General features: G+C 42.3%; 2 protein-coding genes across 2 annotated transcripts; one reads left to right on the top strand and one right to left on the bottom strand.

The window, feature by feature from the left end:
• Nucleotides 1–678: 678 nt before the first annotated feature.
• Nucleotides 679–2,805, top strand: PtA15_12A152 (uncharacterized protein; the record flags this gene model as incomplete). The annotated part of the gene is made up of 4 exons (XM_053161733.1): nucleotides 679–970; nucleotides 1,048–1,241; nucleotides 1,305–1,380; nucleotides 1,463–2,805. The coding sequence occupies 4 exons, from the start codon at nucleotides 679–681 to the stop codon at nucleotides 2,803–2,805; spliced, it is 1,905 nt and encodes a 634-aa protein (XP_053025721.1).
• Nucleotides 2,806–8,403: 5,598 nt separating this feature from the next.
• On the bottom strand, nucleotides 8,404–12,139 carry PtA15_12A151 (uncharacterized protein; the record flags this gene model as incomplete). The annotated part of the gene is made up of 7 exons (XM_053161732.1): nucleotides 8,404–8,490; nucleotides 8,609–8,701; nucleotides 8,782–8,994; nucleotides 9,055–9,252; nucleotides 9,337–9,504; nucleotides 9,666–10,126; nucleotides 12,127–12,139. The coding sequence occupies 7 exons, from the start codon at nucleotides 12,137–12,139 to the stop codon at nucleotides 8,404–8,406; spliced, it is 1,233 nt and encodes a 410-aa protein (XP_053025720.1).
• Nucleotides 12,140–18,799: the final 6,660 nt, after the last annotated feature.

Below are 18,799 nucleotides of genomic sequence, written 5' to 3'. Positions count from 1 at the left end.
GGAGAAGCAGCCAGTGATGCCCATGTGTGGATCAAACAGAACCTTGGCAGATCATCCTTGAAGACATATTTACCCGGGCAAGAACAGAAGCAACTGTGCCAAGAGTAAAAGTGGCGGGCTGCAGGTTGGAAAACCCATCCGCTGATGATTCATCTTTGAACGTGGTTGTCTCGCGCCATCAAGCTTGTTATGTACCTCTCCTATTTTCACATTGTGTGAAGGGTGATGAGAGGATTCTGAAGAGGGCACTCGGACTCTGTAGCATTCTGAAGAGGGTGCTTGGACTCTGTAGCTATGGGATGATGAGTGCTCGGACCCTATGGACAAGGGCCCGTGTCTGATGAACGGCGTGTTGCATGCCAAGTCACAGATCCCATTGGCCCAGAGCTTGATCTTGGCCAAGCAGGACTTGGCTGTGTGCCAAGCTCTGCCCCCCCGCGCAACCTGCCTGATCAAGCCCGCTGGGCATACCCAACCCCCGGAGGCACTCGGCCAAGCGGGAGTTGAGTACATATGTGCCCAGGGCCAGACGCGCTTGCAACACCATACAGGCCCTAAGAATGGTAGAGGTTTGTGACACCCCACGGGGCCCCCTATCGGATCGTTACATAATGATGTCATCGGGGGGCTATGATGTCATCGTGCGGAGTAGTCAAGAGGAAGCCAAAGATTTACGGGATGGTCATCAAAGCATTAAACTCGGAAAACTTGAAAGAACTCGAACGAGAAAACACCAGGAAGGTAAACGGGTCGAAGGACAGCAGGACCAGCATCATCAACAGATTCCTCAGCAACCAAAGCCAACCCCCGCCAGAACATGATCAACAGCCACGGGAGAATGTAAGATCCATCGCCAATCGATCGACCGGCTCATCCGTCCCTTTGGAGCCGCGAGTACCCCACTACCACCACCACCCTAAGGCACCAGCTCAGCAAGACCATCAATCCTCAGTCGTCGATCGAGCCGAATGCAAGTTTTTCCTCATTTGCAAAAAAAAAAAAAAACCTATTTACCTATTTGACATGATCTAATTTATAACACTTTAGTGCTGAGGTCGAGGGCGGAAATACGATTGGCAAAGAAGAAGGATAAGAGAAAAAATAAAAAATCGGATATTCAATCCCAGAAGTCGTCTCAACCGAAGAAAACTAAGAAGAAAGCCAGCGCACTCTCTTCGAGTATCAAGCATTTACCAGATAGTCTTCCCAACCCAGGCAGATCTAAAAAGCCACGCCTGACGGTACGGTTCGGGCATCTTGAAAAGGGACTAGCTATGATACTGATCAGTTTGGATCTGCCCCAGATCGACCGCCAGCTCCCCTCGCATGGAATTTTCAAAAAGGCTGTCTCTGGTTCGGCGGCTAGGCGTAACACTTGGGGTCAGTCTTGTCAATTCAAAATATCTGTTTTCATGCTTATTTTTAGTTCTTTAATTGTCAAAAATGTCTCTTCAACTTTCAGGAGGGGATTTGACGTTCAACGAGCTGAGTTTCTTGGACAAGAAGCGGAAATCTCGACGGAAAACAAATGAGAAAGGCGCATCCCTCTCGATCTGTTCTCAAAAAAAGAAAAGCACCATCGCCCAAGAAACGTCAAAATCGCCAGTCCGTTCCTCGGCTATCGATCCTTGCAAGATCCGCTCAGAAAACGCCCGGCCGAAATCTATCAGTCGGTCTACGCGCCATTCTAATTTGCCGTCTTCGGGCCACTCAGCTTACTCGTTACTGATGCGGGCGAAAGCGGCGAGGCAATCTGGCCAACCTGTCCCATCTACCTCTCATGAACCACATCCAGACGGGCAGAAGTCCTCCTCTTCATCAAAACACCAAGCCAGCCCTGATAAAAAATCACAGGATGGACGGCAAACTTCTCGTGTAGAGCAACCGCCCGTTGAGGAAAGTCAATCGTGTGATAATCACCATCAGGGAGACCCAGATCAGCCACGTCATCAGAGCGCTTCGAGTTATACGCGCTTGATCATCAATCAGCCGGTCTCTTCTCGTTCGAGCTTGGTATATTCGGAGATCGGCTATGGAAACAACTCGTTTACCCATGTAAGCCCGTCTATCGGCGTTCTCAATCCAGATGATCATGTATCATCACGAACGGTCGCAGACGACTATCAGGGGATATCTAACAGTAATGATTACATGGACGAGGAGAATGAAGAGCTTGCGGCTCCCGATCGGTTATCTCTCTTACTCGAAGGCTCTGAGCTGGACCAAAGCAATGAAAGCATGTACTATCCTTCGGCGCCTCATCCAGAGTATCTCAGTTCTCCACAGTTTCAATCCGGCGGAGTTGTTGGCTCGACAGAGGTTTACAATGAGTCGGAGGATCTGTACGGCGAGTGGGCAGAGAGCGACGGCTACCAGGAGGACGGCGGGGACGGCCGTGCAGACCTCGTATACGATCACTACGAGGACGAGGAGGTCGACGGATATTACGATGAAGATAATCTGCGTTGGGATGGTCGCGATCATCGGTTCTCTTCCCCAGACGAAGAACGCCCGCCGTATCCACCCTATCAAGAATACACAGACTACGACGAGGAGGAGGAGGACGTTGAGTGGCCGCAGCCGGAAGATCTGCCGGTCGTCGAGCAATGGTATCCAGAAGACGGCCGTGGCGTGGCTGAGCTCGACTACGCCGAGATGGACCGTAGTCCCGTTCTTCCAGCCACCCAGCACAACAGGCTTCGACGCACCCAGCACGACGGGCTTCGACGCACCCAGCACGATTGGTACTTTGGCGAGCCGGTCACAAATTATTATCGGCCCAGTTGGGAAGCTGGGGATGATTGAAATGTCTGCTCGAGGGGCTGGTACGAGTGAATCATCTCTTTCCCCAAGTATGTGCCTCCTCAGTTGATTTAGGGATATTTCTTTATAATTAATGCAAGCAAGCACATGAGATTGGAAAATGCTTGGTATCGGCGACCGGTGATTGTTTGAAGGAGAGATAGACACAGAAAGGAAAACGATGGTTGAGAACAACGCTGAAAAGTAAGAAAAAATGTCCTGTTTTCTTTATTTTCACAGTAGGATGTTAGCAATGGTGGCCAGCAAGACTGGAAATTAATGGGCAGCGCGAATGATCCTAGATGGAAACGGCAAGGCGCTATACCGTATAACTCAAAGATACAACAAAAAGGCAACATAGATTGAATGCAATGGCGGGTGCATTCCTGCTACACTATGAGTAGAACTATATGTATTTTTGGTTAGCTGTTAAATTCAGTCCCTCAACACCATCTCGTGCAGATTAGCATCCAACCATCGACCTCCCCGCACTATTCCTGCTGCACAGATTTACTTCACATTCTGATCTTTGTGCATTGCACTACCATTTTTCCCGGTTAATGGCAAGCTTGTGCTTTCTCATCTAGGGTGAGAAGGTGCCAGATATCATTTTTCTGATGAGCTCTGCAATGTGCTGGTTCTGGATTGCAGAACTGGGTGAGCATTGCTTTTGGAGTCTAATGTATTGGACAATCTTGTCCAAGCAGTTGTATATATTTAAGCAAAATATGATTTGTATCACAGGTAGCAATTTGTTTTCAATCCTCATAGTGGGCTCAGATGGTAGACAAAAATGAGTTGCTTGTGTGAAATGGCTGGAAACAGAACTTGATATGTCAGGAAAGGAGACCAGCCTGAAAATAGCTCAAGCTCCAACATGCTTGATGGCATTTCTGAGGAGTAGGAATTTCAGTAAAAAAGGAATGAGTATAGACCAGTTTAGCCCCCCTATAAGAATATTTTACAACGTCTAATTAGAATAGAAAAAGAAACTCTCTACTTTGAAAGATTCATAATTTGCTGGAACTAGTGTCAGAATGGGAATTGTTGTAGATAGTAGAAAGAAAAAGCTGCAGGAAAGGTTCTGACAGCTTGTCTTCTTCTATTTTACTTTTAATCTCATCATTGTACCGGATTATATTGTTCTCAAGTGTCTTGATAAGTGCTTTAACTTGATCAATCTGAGAATAGTTTTTCATCCCCAAATCAGTCTGCAAGAAAAGTTCCTTGTTTTTGGAAGTAAGACGCTGGAGATAATTTGAAACCATCACAGCTTCACCGCAGTATTCTTTGATCTTCTCTACTTTCTTTTCAACTGCAAAATATTTATAACCATGTGTGGCTTCATAGAATCTGTCATCCAAGTACTTGATTATATTTTCCAGCCCATCAAGCAATTGAATGCTTGATGAAATCAAAGCTAATTTCTCCTTGAATGATGGTCCTTTATCAAGTTCAAGAGCATCAGTGCCATAGTTATCTTCCATAAATCCAAGAAAATAAGAAGCAGCAACTCTTATTTTTTCATCCAAAACAGTGTCCCCATTGTGATGGAATACATTGATTAAGTATTGGATGTGTTCTATTATCTGAATGAAGTTTGGGTGCTCATTCAAAGAAGATGGTTCTGATATTGATTTCAATTCTTCCAACCTTTCAAATATCACATCAGTTTCAACTAATCCATGCCATGATATGTATATCCAGAGAAGACTGGTAAATTTGTCTCTTAAAAGTGCCTTGATGTATTGAAATTTTAAGTATCTGAGACTCCTTCCCTCAAGAACTTTTTGTGATTTGATTAAAAATTGTTTTTGGGAATGAAAGTCAGCAAGTTTTACTGGATTTAAACTTGTAAACAAGACATAAATTTGATCTATCTCACCTTCAAAAAATATCTGGAAATGAGATAAATCATATATTCCTGGCAAATCTTTTTGACGTATTTCATACCCTGTTAAATCTTGAAGGCCATCTTGCTTGAATTTATATCTTGAATACATACAGTTAGCAGCAATCATTATGGTATCCTTGTTGTCATAAAAATCCATCAAGTTTTTCTCAGATGTAATATCTTGCCTGTACATATAGTTGAGAATTTCAAATATATTGTTTTGGAGCTTTAAGGCAATGCTGTGCTTGAAACAAAAATTACAAAAATTTGGATTTTCTTGCTGTCTAAAAGACTCAATCCAAAAGAATATATCAATCAATTTTGGAATCTGAAATTGCAAAACATTGGAATTTATTGTTTCAACTACATCTGGAATCATTTTGCTGTCTTGAAATGGTTTTTGTGAATCTCCAGTAAGTTTATTCATCTCATTAAAATCTTGAATTTGAAGGGTGATATGATTTCTGTTTTTCAATTTGCGTATTTTATACATTACTCTCTCATGAATTAGTGCGCTTAATGATTCCAATTTTCCAATAATTGCCAATAATTCACTATGCAATCCAACATTTTTCCAACCTTCTGGGTCTGCAATCTTTTCAAAGAAGTAAGACCTTGTCTTGGCCAAGCTTTTCTTCATGGAAATGAAACCATGCCCAGCTGAAATATCTGAACCTATGAATTGATTTCAAGTAATCATTTCAAATGCAAAAATGAATTAGAAAAGTTACCATAAGAAAACAAGGAATCTTGGATAACTAATGTAGTAACTTAAACATGAGAAACACCTGCTGGCTTACTGATTTCTGGGAAAACCCTGCCTCTTTTATAAAGCCGATCCACTGATTCTAGGTAGTCCTTAAGTCCATTTTCTGTTGTTCTGGGAAATGAAATTCCTGGATCATGTGCTTTATCTGATATTTTGGCAAGTGAATCAAATATTACTGGAGGTTTGCTTGGGTCACCAAAGTTTTCTATTTTTTTGTTTGTCATATAATCAATGGAAACAAAGGTCAGCTTATGCTACATCTTGTGAAGTTAAAATTTATCCAATCGCCCATTGCATTTTCCATGGATTGAATTCCAGTTTGCAGGAAGAAGATCATCAAAAATACCATTTGGTTGTAACCAAGGAAATAATTCATTTTTCAGCAGTGAGAGGGAGGTTTAAGGCAGGTGGGAAAAATATAATATATGTGTGATAAAAATTAATTTTGTGATGAATTTCTAAATTCTTGGTGTATTCATGGCAAAGATGACCCAACACAAAACAGAGTCTCTTTATAAGCCAAAAAGTTAGAAAGTCCGGAGGGTTTGACAAGAAGTTATGTACAGTTTTTGAAACAATTGACTCAATGAGACAGCCAAGAGGGTGGTGGGAAATACAAGATAGCAGCGGGTGAGCGAAGAAAGCTGTAATGGGAGGCCGGCATGACACAAAGTGGAGCAAGAAATGACTAATCACCAGACAAAAACTGGAATGAAGCGGGTGATCTAAGGAGGCTGAAACAACAAAAAATAGAGAGATTAATGACTAAAAACCTGTTTTGGCTGCAAGGGAAGAGAATGAGTGAAGTTTATTGCATTGTGAGAAAATTGAAAGAGAAAGGCCAAAAGAAAAGAAAATCAAACCTGAGAAACACCAGATAGCTGTGGTTGAGCTAGCTTAGCTCAACCTGCCTCCTTAGCTCAGCTAAGGAGGCTGTTATGGTAGGAATACACAATAAAAAGAGGAGAGAGAAAGGCCTAAGCACCTAATTTAGGTGCAAGGTACAATAATTTCATGATAACTTATAAGTGAAGAAAAGAGAAACAAGAAACAGATAAAACAAGGTATTAGACTAGGTAGAAGCTAAACCTGATATAATGATACACAGAGTTTCATCTGGTCCTCACTCTTCAAATGCCTTGCTGCAGTCTCTGTATTAACCCCTTCTGGCCCCAAATGACACAGATGACATCAATGTATAATACTTTCTCAGTAACAGTCCTTCGGATAGAGTAGAAATGAGTTGTATCTATGTGTAATAAATGTTTTCTAAAGGTCCTTCAGATATAGTATAAACTAGGGAACTTGAATTTGCGACTGCGCCGCGCAAAATGAACATGGATAAGACCTCTGAAATATCAGATCTCACATTCTTTGCTTGAGAAATAATCAACACTCACTACACAGGTTTTTGTTTGCAATTATCATTGCAACTAATGATGTGAAAGCTTGTGCTAGTACAATAGACGGCCAAACACTGTTTTCATAAAACTGCTGTGCATACTTTGACCTTTGTGCAGAGCAGTGATTTTATTGTGCTTTTGGTGTAAGATAGCGCAACAAAAGCGGTACAGCGGTTGGCGGCCCTTTTCTTCAATTTTCACGGATTTTAGATACGAAAAGTGTTTGTGCTGAGTTGATGATTGCTTGAAATATTGGTTTTAGCTTCAGCACTAGAGGCCAAGGCGGCTGCGCCACTGCGGAGCTCAAGAAAAATGGTTGTCTTGCTGCACTGGTATCCAATTGGCAAAACCACTGGAAAATCAATAATACCTCTTGAATCAGCACAATTGATGATTTTTTTTTCCCCATCTCATTTGCTTTTTTATGTAAAAAGTTATCCAGTTGGCAGTCATTTTCCCAATGAGCCCTCCGCCCGTTGCTTAAATTTCATCCTCTGGTGAAAAAACATCATTTCCAATAGTTTAACAGCTCAAATAATTTGCAACATTGAAGAATTACTGAAAGTTTCGGACTGTTTGGGTGTGTAAAACATTGTTTATACATGTTAGCAGTCATGTTACTTCTAATCCTGCAGCATATCACTTATAATTCATTTTTTCTCCTGTTATAAAATAAAAAAATCATCAATTCTACAATACTTCACAATACCTTACAATGTGTTTCAGGCTGTATTTGAAGAAACCAACCTGTAACTGCTGTCGTCAAGTGTATTCTTTTATTCCTCAAGTCTACCATTAGCTAACTATTTTATTTTATTTTATTTTATTTTATTTTATTTTATTTTATTTTATTTTATTTTATTTTATTTTATTTTATTTTATTTTATTTTATTTTATTTTATTTTATTTTATTTTATTTTATTTTATTTTATTTTATTTTATTTTATTTTATTTTATTTTATTTTATTTTATTTTATTTTATTTTATTTTATTTTATTTTATTTTATTTTATTTTATTTTATTTTATGATATGTTTAAGTCATGGGTAAATGTAACAGACCTGTGTTGTAGAGCACCATTCCCGGAAGATCACATGCCCACTGAAGAGAGGGGCTTTGTTGAGTTCAAATCTGCTCATGATAATTCATTGGTTTGGCTTATGAGTTAAGCAGTACAACTTTGAAAGATGCAGGGAGAAAATTGACTAAAAATATCCTAACATATCTGTACCGACATTTGGGTAGATCAACAGCGGATATGACATCGATCACGCGGACAGAAAAATAAGGGAGGGAGAGACTATAAGAGAGATTTACTGTTATAACAAGACTTGAGGGGCTTATTGACCGTGGGGACTGACCAATGTTAGTGGTGTAGTTGGTTGCCCCAAAAATCAGCTCTGGTGCTTGGTAGTACCTCAAACATATATAACTGACGTTCGGTTCTCCAGCCACCAAGATCTTTGCCGATCCGAAACCATACAACTTGAGCACTCCGGTCGAGGGGTTTAATAACAAGTTCTGAGGCTTGATGTCTCAATGGCATATTCCAAGCGAGTGGATGTAGGCTAGCGATTGCAAGAGCTGATAGACGTATAGCTTGATGTTCAAGATCGGCATGACCTGAAGCATGAGTGGTACCAACGGATTGATTAGACCATATTGGACGCAATGCGAGAGCGATCAGTCGGCGATGAGAGCCAGCCACCTGATACACTGGAGCATGGACTGGGGAACTGACCTGCTTTAATTTGGAGTAGTGGCGGGAGGCCCGGTACACGGTTTCAGGCACATCCTCAATCACCAAGTTCAAAAAGACTTCATTGCGCTTTGCCTGCCGAGGATCGTATGGGGAGTCCAGATCAGCCTGGAAACCAAAAAAAAAAAAACAATTCACCAGATTAGCGAGACTACCCCCCGCCGTCCGGGAGAAAAAGTAAGGCTCTCAATTTTGTAAGTCCTCAAGAACTGCTGCAGTTCGTCTTCGATCAGCTGTTGCTCGACGACGATATTGGCAGTCTGATCAGCAGCCGAAGGATCCGTGCCGACGAGAGCTTCCAGTTCGTTGATCTTAGCCAAATAGATCTCCGTCAACCAAGTCGCCAGCATCATCCGCTGAGTCAGATCCTAAACAAGCACACACTCATCAGAATGAGATGGATGTAGTAGTTGAGATGGGGGTCAAACCTGGCGTTTGAGCTGCTTGAGACGGCTGATCAGATAGTACCGCAGTGCATCTCGCTCGCCGCGGTCGATGAAGCCCAGGACGACCTCCTTGAAGGGCTTTGAGCACTGGGCATAGATCTGGGCGGCAGAGATGTGTTTGCCGGTTTGGAGGTAATGATCGGCCTGGCTGACCAAGATCTTGTCCCGGTCGATGGCCATCTGTAATCGAAATCCTAGGTCAGCTTGTCTCACTCTCTCTCTCTCTCTCGCCAGCCAGGGACTGGGATTTTTTGGCCTGCTTACATCCACATGACTCAACGCTTTCTCGCAATCTTTGCGGGCTAGATAGACCTTCCAGATATCTCGGCCTTCATTTTTGACGACCAGCTCGAATATGGATTGTTCCGAATAGAGCCAATAGGTCTGATCGACCGGGTCGGTGGTGATCGATCTGATGCTTTCGTCCGGTTTCTGGTTGTCCCGAGTGCCGGGGAATTAGTGAACGATGATGATGATGGGCTGGATGAGGGGATGGGACGGACCAGGTCAAGGATCTCTTTGTGTATGATCTGGAGGTGATGTAAGCAACCAAGAATATCGATACTCTAGGAGCTTGGATAGGAGTGGCTCACCTTATCTCCACTCAAATAGAAATAAGCACGTAGATCGACGACGTTTGGATGGATCAGCAGTTTCATAATTCGGAACTCTCGATTCTGGGGCCGTGCATAGATACAGGTGAGCAGGTCTGGGGGGAACGAGGAGAAGGATGCGACGGACTTTGAATTGTTTATCTTGCAAGACTTTCTTGATCGCAACCTCTTCTTTGCCAGAGGGATGGACGGATCCAACGACGAGTTGAGCGCTGAAGACGATGCCAAAGGAGCCGTTCCCGACGGCCGGCGTAGCCGATCTCGCGTTGCTCGCCCGTCCGCCAAACGCAGGCCAGGACCTCCATTACTTTGTTTGCTTCGTTGACTGTGTGTGGCAGGGTGGTAGGTCAGCATCTGTTGTTGGTAGTCAGTCTGCTTCTGGCTAGGATGGTGGATGGACGAATCAGAGGTAGTAGAGCCTGCGCGGAGTGAATTATCAGCTGCAAGGACAGAGATGTCAGCATGGAGAAAAACACAGACAAAGTTGAGTATGCAGTTCGACGTTAGTGGTTGGGCGGGAGTGGCGTTGGTGTCAAAGGAACATGGTGGTGGCGCCACGATGCCCCCAACAGGTCAAATTGTGCGGTCGATTTCAGCTTCCCGTAGCGCACATCAGATGTGTTGACCAGGATGGCCAGAAGATCTGAGATGTAGCTAATGCCTTGCGGGTCAAAAATATGTACAGCGGCGGCGTGGCGGAGGCGTTGTTGTCGAGGATACATGCGGGGGGATCCAAGGGGAAGGCTTGAGGCGAGCTTGGCACTGCTGGTTGATGGTGTATAAAAGGGGGGGTGTTGTGTTTGGATAATCCCCCAGGCGTCCTCTGCCGCTGTACTTCCAGCGTGCGGTTTGTCCTCAACCCCCTCCGCTGTTGCACTTGCACAGTTTGAGGGGCTCTACTCGGTGGCCCCCCTTTGCATAATGCCTTCAATGCGGCGCGCTGGGGGCCATCCACCCACTATTTTAACCCCTGCTAGACAGGGATGGATAGTGGGTCCAGTTTGTGATGTTTGGATTTTGTGTTTAGAAGGCTTGTTTTTGTAATTGGTTTTTTTGAAAGGGGGAACCCTTGCATTTTTTTTTTGTAATTTGGTTGATTTGCAGGGGGAACCCTTGATCTTTGTTTCTGTGTTTCTCTGGCTTTAATAAACTTGGATTTCAACCTTAGACCACAAGAAAAGACCCGTTTGATCCCAGGATTTTTTCCAACCCAGCTTTCACAGAAGGATTTGAGGCTGTTCAGCAATCAGCGCAACATAATTTCCCACTGTTTGTTGAGGGTAATTGGGTGACTCAAGACTAAGAGAGATTGACGAGGTGTTGAGGACATGGTCCAAGAACAGCAAGTCAACTTGTAATGATCATTCAGTGAGGAAGGATAACAGTAAAGGGAACAACTAGACTATATACATGTATACTATAGGATAAGTTGTGGGTGTATAGGTTAGAAGCATACTACATAGGGAAATGCTAATACACTATCTCAGCACTGTTCTAATGCTCATTGCATGAAACAAAAGAATATTGCTATTTCAGCAAATGTTTTTGCTTTTCAGTGCCCAGCGCAGCGGGTTTTTGCCATTTCATTACTCAGCAAAGCAAAAGACCACTAATGAAATTTAAGAGTTTTTTGCTCTTAGAACAGTCAGTAAAAAGGGCAGCAGGCCAAAAAATGTCAAAAGTGCTTGAAAAACTGGAGGCTTCAGATGAGCAATGAGATTCAGACCTTCAAAATTACCTTACTGTCCACAAGAATCACTGAAAAACTTTTGCCTGTCAAACTTTACGCCCCCTGGTCCAGCCTGGGACCAGGCGCGCACCGTAGGGTGGCCTATAGTAAAAAGCCCTTTTGCCAATCACTTCCATGTAGATTCAGTCTATTAGACCCCTGATGCCTCACTGATTGTATTAAACCAAGATTTTGAGTATGATAAAATCTCTTCAGCATTCAGCGGTGATTCCTGGTCAAGAAAATTTGTCATAGGCCTGTGAAGCAAACTTATCACATTGTTATTGGATTCTACTGTTGTTTTCCCTTTCTGTTCCTCGGTTCATCAATGAAAAATTTAGTTGCTCAGATTCTGATTATTTGGCTGTGCTCATGTAGGCTCGCCAATAATTTGAAGAATAGCCTATTGATCAAGGGTGTTGAAAACTGTTCAGGATCAAGCATGCAAGGATTGTGATGAATCAGAATGGTAGATGAAGAAAATCACAGAAAAATTACAGGAAGCAGTCATGCAACAACAAAAGACAAGATCAGCAAGTTGATCAGATAGCATTGACTTTAGAAAACTTGTCCTCTGAAATCAAAAATATGAGGATGAAGTGTGAAATCAATTATTTTGAAGAACATGATTTTTTATCCTCAGGACGTGCATCAATTTCATGCTGAACTGGGCACAGATGAAGGTGTGTGACCAAAGAAAATTATCATGACCCAACTCATTCATACTGGTGTGAACACTGTTTACACCAGTGGAAAATTAAGGATCAAGAATATTGGTTTTCTAAATATTTTGGAAAGGCAGAGCGGGATCTTCAAGGTTCTACCTCAAGATTAAATGTGCGCTTGAGTCTTCAAGAGCGCAAAGAAGTTTCCTCTCAACATTCAAGTTTCTGCTCTGTTGGTTGCTTTCTCTTTCAATCTGTGGTTGTTTCCTTTCCATTTGTTATTATGGATGGATGTTGTCTGTGTTTTTATATATTGTATGTGTGTGTGTAACACACAAGGAAAGGTTAAAATCCTCCCATGAAATGTTGATCCTGCAGTACAATTTCAAGCACAAATTGGAGGATTGGATGGCATGGAATTTCTGATCAGGGAAATAGCCATCAAGGTTTTTTGATCATTCTGTTCTTCTGATTCTTTTGGGATCCTTTCTGTTTGACATCTTTTTCCAATCCTCAACAACATACCAACCCGCTACAAAGTATCCAACCTCAGTTTTTTCTCAAAATCACCCCCACACTAGCTATCTTTCTGATCCTTTCAGAGCTCAGGATCACAACTGCAAGTTCAACTGAAGGCAGCCTAAGCGGCATATGTAATTATACCTTCATCCAAATTCCTCCACCTAACACCAACAGAGTCCCATACCAACACTTCCTGCACCTGCCAGGTGCAACACTGGGAAGTTACATACTTTACGATATCCAGAGGGATTTTTGTAATGTAACTTCCCACCATTACCAGATAATGTGTTACCGTTATCTGGTAACATTGCTCTTTGGGCTGGTGGTTAACGTAACAGAGGGTGTTTTCACCCTCAATATCCGGAAAAATAACAGCAATAATGCGTTAAACGCGTTACCAGAGGTGAAAATGCCATAAAAGTGGGAAAAATCCACTTTTTTGCGCAGGTTATCCTCCTATATTTGTGAGGGATAACGTAAAAAGGCTCAGAAGAGAGGGAAAAAAACTAAAGAAAACGTAATGGAAGCTTTGCCACCGTCATTGTAACAATAGCAGCACGGATTCCGTTACGTTTTTGTTACGCTACCGTTACTGGTAGTGTAACCTCCAAGTGTTGCTAGGTGGTGCTGGGTGACCTCCTTTTTGGTAATAGCAATGCAGTAACCGGTGTGGTGTGCCAAATCTGTTTCAAGTATCAAATTACATAAAGTGATGGTTGAATACATGAGAAGGAGGGATACTCTTAGATTTGTTATTGCATAATTAGATTCTAAAGTCTATTTAGCCCCTATTCACTCACTTGAACCACTAGGATAGCTCCACTCAGTCAAAATTTATTTTGGTTAAATGGTTATTATCCAACATAAGTACATAGTATAGTAGTACATTGGTAGTACATAATATGGTATTAGAGCCAACCACAACGGGGTCATATTCTTTTGTGCATATTCAATTAGATTCAGGTCTAGAACCACAAGTTGGCCATGTTTGTATGCATATTCAATTAGACTTAGGGCTAGAACCACAAGTCAGCCGCCTTGTAAATAGACTATATAAGGAGCTCTTCCTCCCCCCTGATCTGAATTCAGCATGTGAATAGCAGCCACCAACCAACCAGTCACTCATTCATTTAACAGTGTGATCTCAAAAATCCACTCACTCAAAACCTGTGATCATTAGAGATGGCCCCTGTGAGCCCGGGTACCTGTTCGGATGCAGGTACCCGCCAGCTTTTTTGCCAAATGTATGACACCCGCACCTGCACCTGCACAGCCTGGGGCAGTCAGAGCAGGTACCGGCGGGTACCTGCCCCTCAAAATCGACCAGAAGGAATATTCCTTCCAGTCAAAGAGGTTGCAAAACCTCTTTGACTGGAAGGAATCCTTCCACTCAAAGAGGTTTTGTAACCTCTTCGACTGGAAGGCCTTTGAAGAGGTTACAAAACCTCTTTGACAGGAAATGCCTTCCAGTCGAAGAGGTTCTGTAACCCCTTTGACCAGAAGGATTCCTTCCAGTCAAAGAGGTTTTTTAACCTCTTTGACTGGAAGGCCTTTCCAGTTGAAGAGTTTTTGTAACCTCTTCAACTGGAAGGAATCCTTCCGGTCGAAGGGGTTACAGTCAAAGAGGTTTTGTAACATCTTTGAATGGAAAGGCCTTCCAGTCAAAGAGGTTTTTTAACCTCTTTGACTGGAAGGCCTTTCCAGTTGAAGAGGTTTTGTAACCTCTTCAACTGGAAGGAATCCTTCTGGTTGAAGGGGTTACAGTCAAAGAGGTTTTGTAACATCTTCGACTGGAAAGGCCTTCCAGTAAAAGAGGTTACAGTTTGACTGGAAGGCCTTTCCAGTCGAAGAGGTTACAAAACCTCTTTGACTGGAAGGAATCCTTCCGGTCAAAGGGGTTACAGAACCTCTTCAACTGGAAGGAAGGCCTTGCCATTCCTTCTGGTCGTTGTGGCAGCCGCCACCTGCCCAAACAAGAGCGGGTACCCACTTGATTTCTCCCAGAAATCCAGCATCTGCACCCGAACACGCACACACTGGCGGGTACCCGCCGACCATGGGCGGGTACCGGCGAGCGGATAACAGGTACCCGCGAGCCAATAACAGGTACCCGCAACAGGTTTGTCGGGGCCATCTCTAGTGATCATAATCAGGTTCTTAAATAGCTTGTGTCATTGCAGATCATCTACATTGTTTGATCTAAGTCTGATAGAGACTACTGCACATAGTGATCTCTATCAAGGTTTTGCCACAACAATAAATAAATTTTGTTTTCAGAATCCTTGTGTAGTACAACAGAGGGGCAGGTCCTTCAAACCACCCGTAACATAAATATTAGGGGGTTTCAAACATGGTGCAGGTCCTGTTTCAGGAACCCCAAATTCAGGAAATTGGTACAACTGCAAGACACCCTGCATACATGGACCCAATATTACCCAAAAAACGTGCAGAAATAATTTAAAAATTCTTTGTGCAGGAACTTTGTTTTCCTGGATTGGGTTTCCTGAACTGGGACCTGCATCATGTTTGAAACCCCCTATTGCTTAACTGCAATATCATATCGGACTTACTTCGCGCACTGTGGGGGTCGTTGTCTCGACGTCCCGCCCCCAGTGCGCGCTTTCGCCACGGCTCTTCGCACACTGCGCATTCCCCCGAAAAAACGGCTTGCATTTCTTGAGATATTTTTTGATAAATCAATAGAATGACTTTTTATGATCCCCCTAAAAAAATAATCATGTCATTTAGGGGTCTCCTTGAGCCTAGAGAAGATTGACATGAAAAAATTATATTTTAACGCGGCAGGGACCTGTAATATCGCTTCCTGTGCCCCAGTAGCCCCAAAAATTTCACAGTATCATGGTACATGTGCAAATTCATGACCTGATAATTTTCAGAATTTTCACCAGCTTTTCTTCAGCCCAAATAGGTATTGTGTTTATTATTTTGTGTATATGTATAACTTTTTTGTTACACACAACGAAGGTACAAAATTTTGAGAGCACAGATAAATATGCTTCAAATTAATTCCCTGAAATTCCTAGCAATTGTGTCGTTAGAAAATGAGATATAAGGGGTGCGCAGCAGGCTTAGTAGGAAAATTACTGCTAACTGTATAGCTTTCTTGTTACACACCTAAACAGTCCCAAAATTTCAGAAATGTTTTCATTGTGGATATTCTCCGCGCCATAAATTTCTTGGCAATATTGTTTCATGATAACATGAGATATAAGGGGTGCGCGGCGGGCTTAGTAGGAAAATGGCTGCTACATGTATAGATTTTTTGTTACACACTGAAACAGTCTGAAATTTTCAGGAATGTTTCAATTTTGCATATTCTCCGCGCCATAAAGCTCTTAGCAATAGTGTGTCATTAAAACACAAGATAAGTTAGCAGTCATTTTCCAACTAAGCCCGCCGCACTACATCTCATGTTATCATGACACACTATTGCCAAGAAATTTATGGCGCGGAGAATATTCACAATGAAAACATTTCTGAAATTTTGGGACTGTTTGGGTGTGTAACAAAAAAGCTATACAGTTAGCAGTAATTTTCCTACTAAGCCTGCCGCGCACCCCTTATATCTCTGGGAAAAATTCTGAAAATTATCAGGTCATGAATTTGCACATGTGCAATGATACTGTGATTTTTTTGGGGCTACAGGGGCACAGGAAGCAATATTACAGGTCCCTGCCGCGTTAAAATATGATTTTTTCATGTCAATTTTCTCTAGGCTCAAGGAGACCCCTAAATGACTTGATTATTTTTTAGGGGGATCATAAAAAGCCATTCTATTGATTCATCAAAAAATATCTCAAGAAATGCAAGCCGTTTTTTCGGCGGAAAATGCAGTGCGCGAAGAGCCGTGGCAGAAGCGCGCACTGGGGGCTGGACGTCGAGACAACGACCCCCACAGTGCGCAAAGAGTTTTCCGCAGTGCGCGAAGTAAGTCCGTATCATATTTGTTATCTCCCCCTCACAGAACCAATGGTGGGCCGCTACGCTACACTACGCTACAGGGCCACTTAGCGTTAGCGTAGCGGCAAAAAGCGCCCACCCATTTTGAGTAGCGTTAGCGCTCTGTTAGCGCCGCTACGCTGCGCTAATTTTCAGCGGCGCTAACAGCGCGCCAATTTTTTTTTAGTGTTAGCGCGCCGCTACAGTCACTACGCTGCGCTACAGCGCTTTTAGCGGAAAAAAGGCCTTTTTTTCGGCTAAAGCACTGTGGCGCACCGTAGCGCGCGCTCTTTTGCGCCCTGCGTGTGTAGCGTTAGCGCAATTGCGCGCATCTGCGTTAACGCTACGCTAACAGCTAAATTAGCTGCGCACCCTTTGAGCATAGCGTTAGCGCAAAGAAGGCGCAATTTGCTAACGCTACGCTAAAATTTAGCGGAATTCCGCTACGCTACGCCACACTAACGCTACGGTTAGCGTAGCTGGCCCACCGTTGACAGAACTGCCACCTGTCCCAAAGGAGTTCTCACACCGGGTACTGCCCAACTCCCAGGGGGAGTGTTTGTTAGCCCCAGCCAACGGTGGGCCAATACACTAACGTTATTTGTTAGTGTAGTGTATTTTAGCCAAAACCAGCTAACAATAACAACATTTTCTGTTATCTTGTTTTTTGTGTTGCTAACAATACAGGAACTTGCCCAGGAAATAGTGATGGATAACAGAAATAACTGTTATTGTATCCTGTTAGTAGCAATAAAAGGCCTGTTATTGTTGTTATTGCTGTTATTTCCTGTTATTGTTAGTATGGATACTTGTATCTCAGATAACAAATAACATGAATTTGGGAGTCAATAAAATGGCTACACTAACAGTTATTGTCCAATAACGTTAGTGTAGTGCAGTGGCCCATTGCTGCCCCAGCTCATAGCCTGCTTTTGACATGGATATTGATGGTCCACTCATTGATCCAACCTCCCACTCAAACTTGAACTGGCCATCATGACAGTTAGTCCTCTTTCACTGAACCTATCTCATCTCAGATTTAAAATTTTTGTCTATTGACTGTTTCTCTCCCATTTCTATTTATCTTTAAACCCATCAAAGATCATAAGGTTACCATACTTCATCCTTGACTTCTATTCTAGAAACTAGGGTTGATTGGTTCTACCAATTCAGTGTCCTCCTCACTGTTTCCCTAGTGTTTGTAGAGGGTGTTTTAATCATTGTTCTAGCCCAGCTTGCATCCCAATTTTCCAGTTTATGGATTGCCAGGATCCACAGATTAACAGAATGAAATTCAAGGACCTGGTTATCTTCTCCTTCTCTTTTCTCTTAATTCTAGTTGTATTTCTTTATCCCAAGAAATCCAACTCACATTCCTCTTTTTTTGTGTGTCCTGTTGTCACTTTAGAGACACAGGCTCACAGAATATGGTTCAAAGATTATATTAGCCCATAGGGTTATTTGGAATCCTTGAAATAGAATGAAAAATAATATTTATTTTTGAAATATTCAAAAGCTGCCAGAAATAGTTTGAGAATTGGAATTTTTGCAGATAGTGGAGATAAACATCTTTAGGAAAGTTTCAGAGATCCTGTATTCATATATTTTCCTTTCAATCTCTTCATTGTAATCTATGATGCTGCTTTCAAGTATATGTTTCAGTTCATCAAATTGAGCAATCTGAGAATATCTTTTCATCTCCAAATCAGACTGGGAGAAAATTTCCTTGTTTTTGGATGTAAGGCCTTTAAGATAACTTGAAACCATCAAGATTTTTCCACATAATTCTTTGATATTCTCAACTTTCTGTTCATATGTGTGATCTTTGTAATCATGAGGAATTTGAAAAAATCCATCATCCAAGTACTTGATCATACTGTTCAGACTGTCAAGCAACTGAATACTGGATGACATCAAACTTAATTTCTCCTTCAGTAATGGTCCTTTTTCAAGTTCAAGAAAATCAGTGCAGTAATTCTCTTCAATAAATTCAACAAAATGACAAGCAGAAATCCTTTCTTTTGAACCCCATTCAAAATCTCCGTCAAACTGGAATGAATCAAGTAATGATTGGATGTATGTTTTAATGGGAATGAATGCTTCAATGTTCCGATTTGAATAAGATGACTCTGACACATCTGTTGACTTCAATTCTTCCAACTTCTCAAATAGAACATCACTTTCCAGCACTCCACGCCATGATACAAAATTCCACCAGGCATGATCAGAAGATTTTT

The sequence above is a fragment of the Puccinia triticina genome, chromosome 12A (genome assembly GCF_026914185.1).
Source record: "Puccinia triticina chromosome 12A, complete sequence".
NCBI lineage: Eukaryota > Fungi > Basidiomycota > Pucciniomycetes > Pucciniales > Pucciniaceae > Puccinia > Puccinia triticina.
The sequence above is the reverse complement of the archived record's forward strand: the minus strand, read 5'-3'. Positions and strand labels throughout refer to the sequence as shown.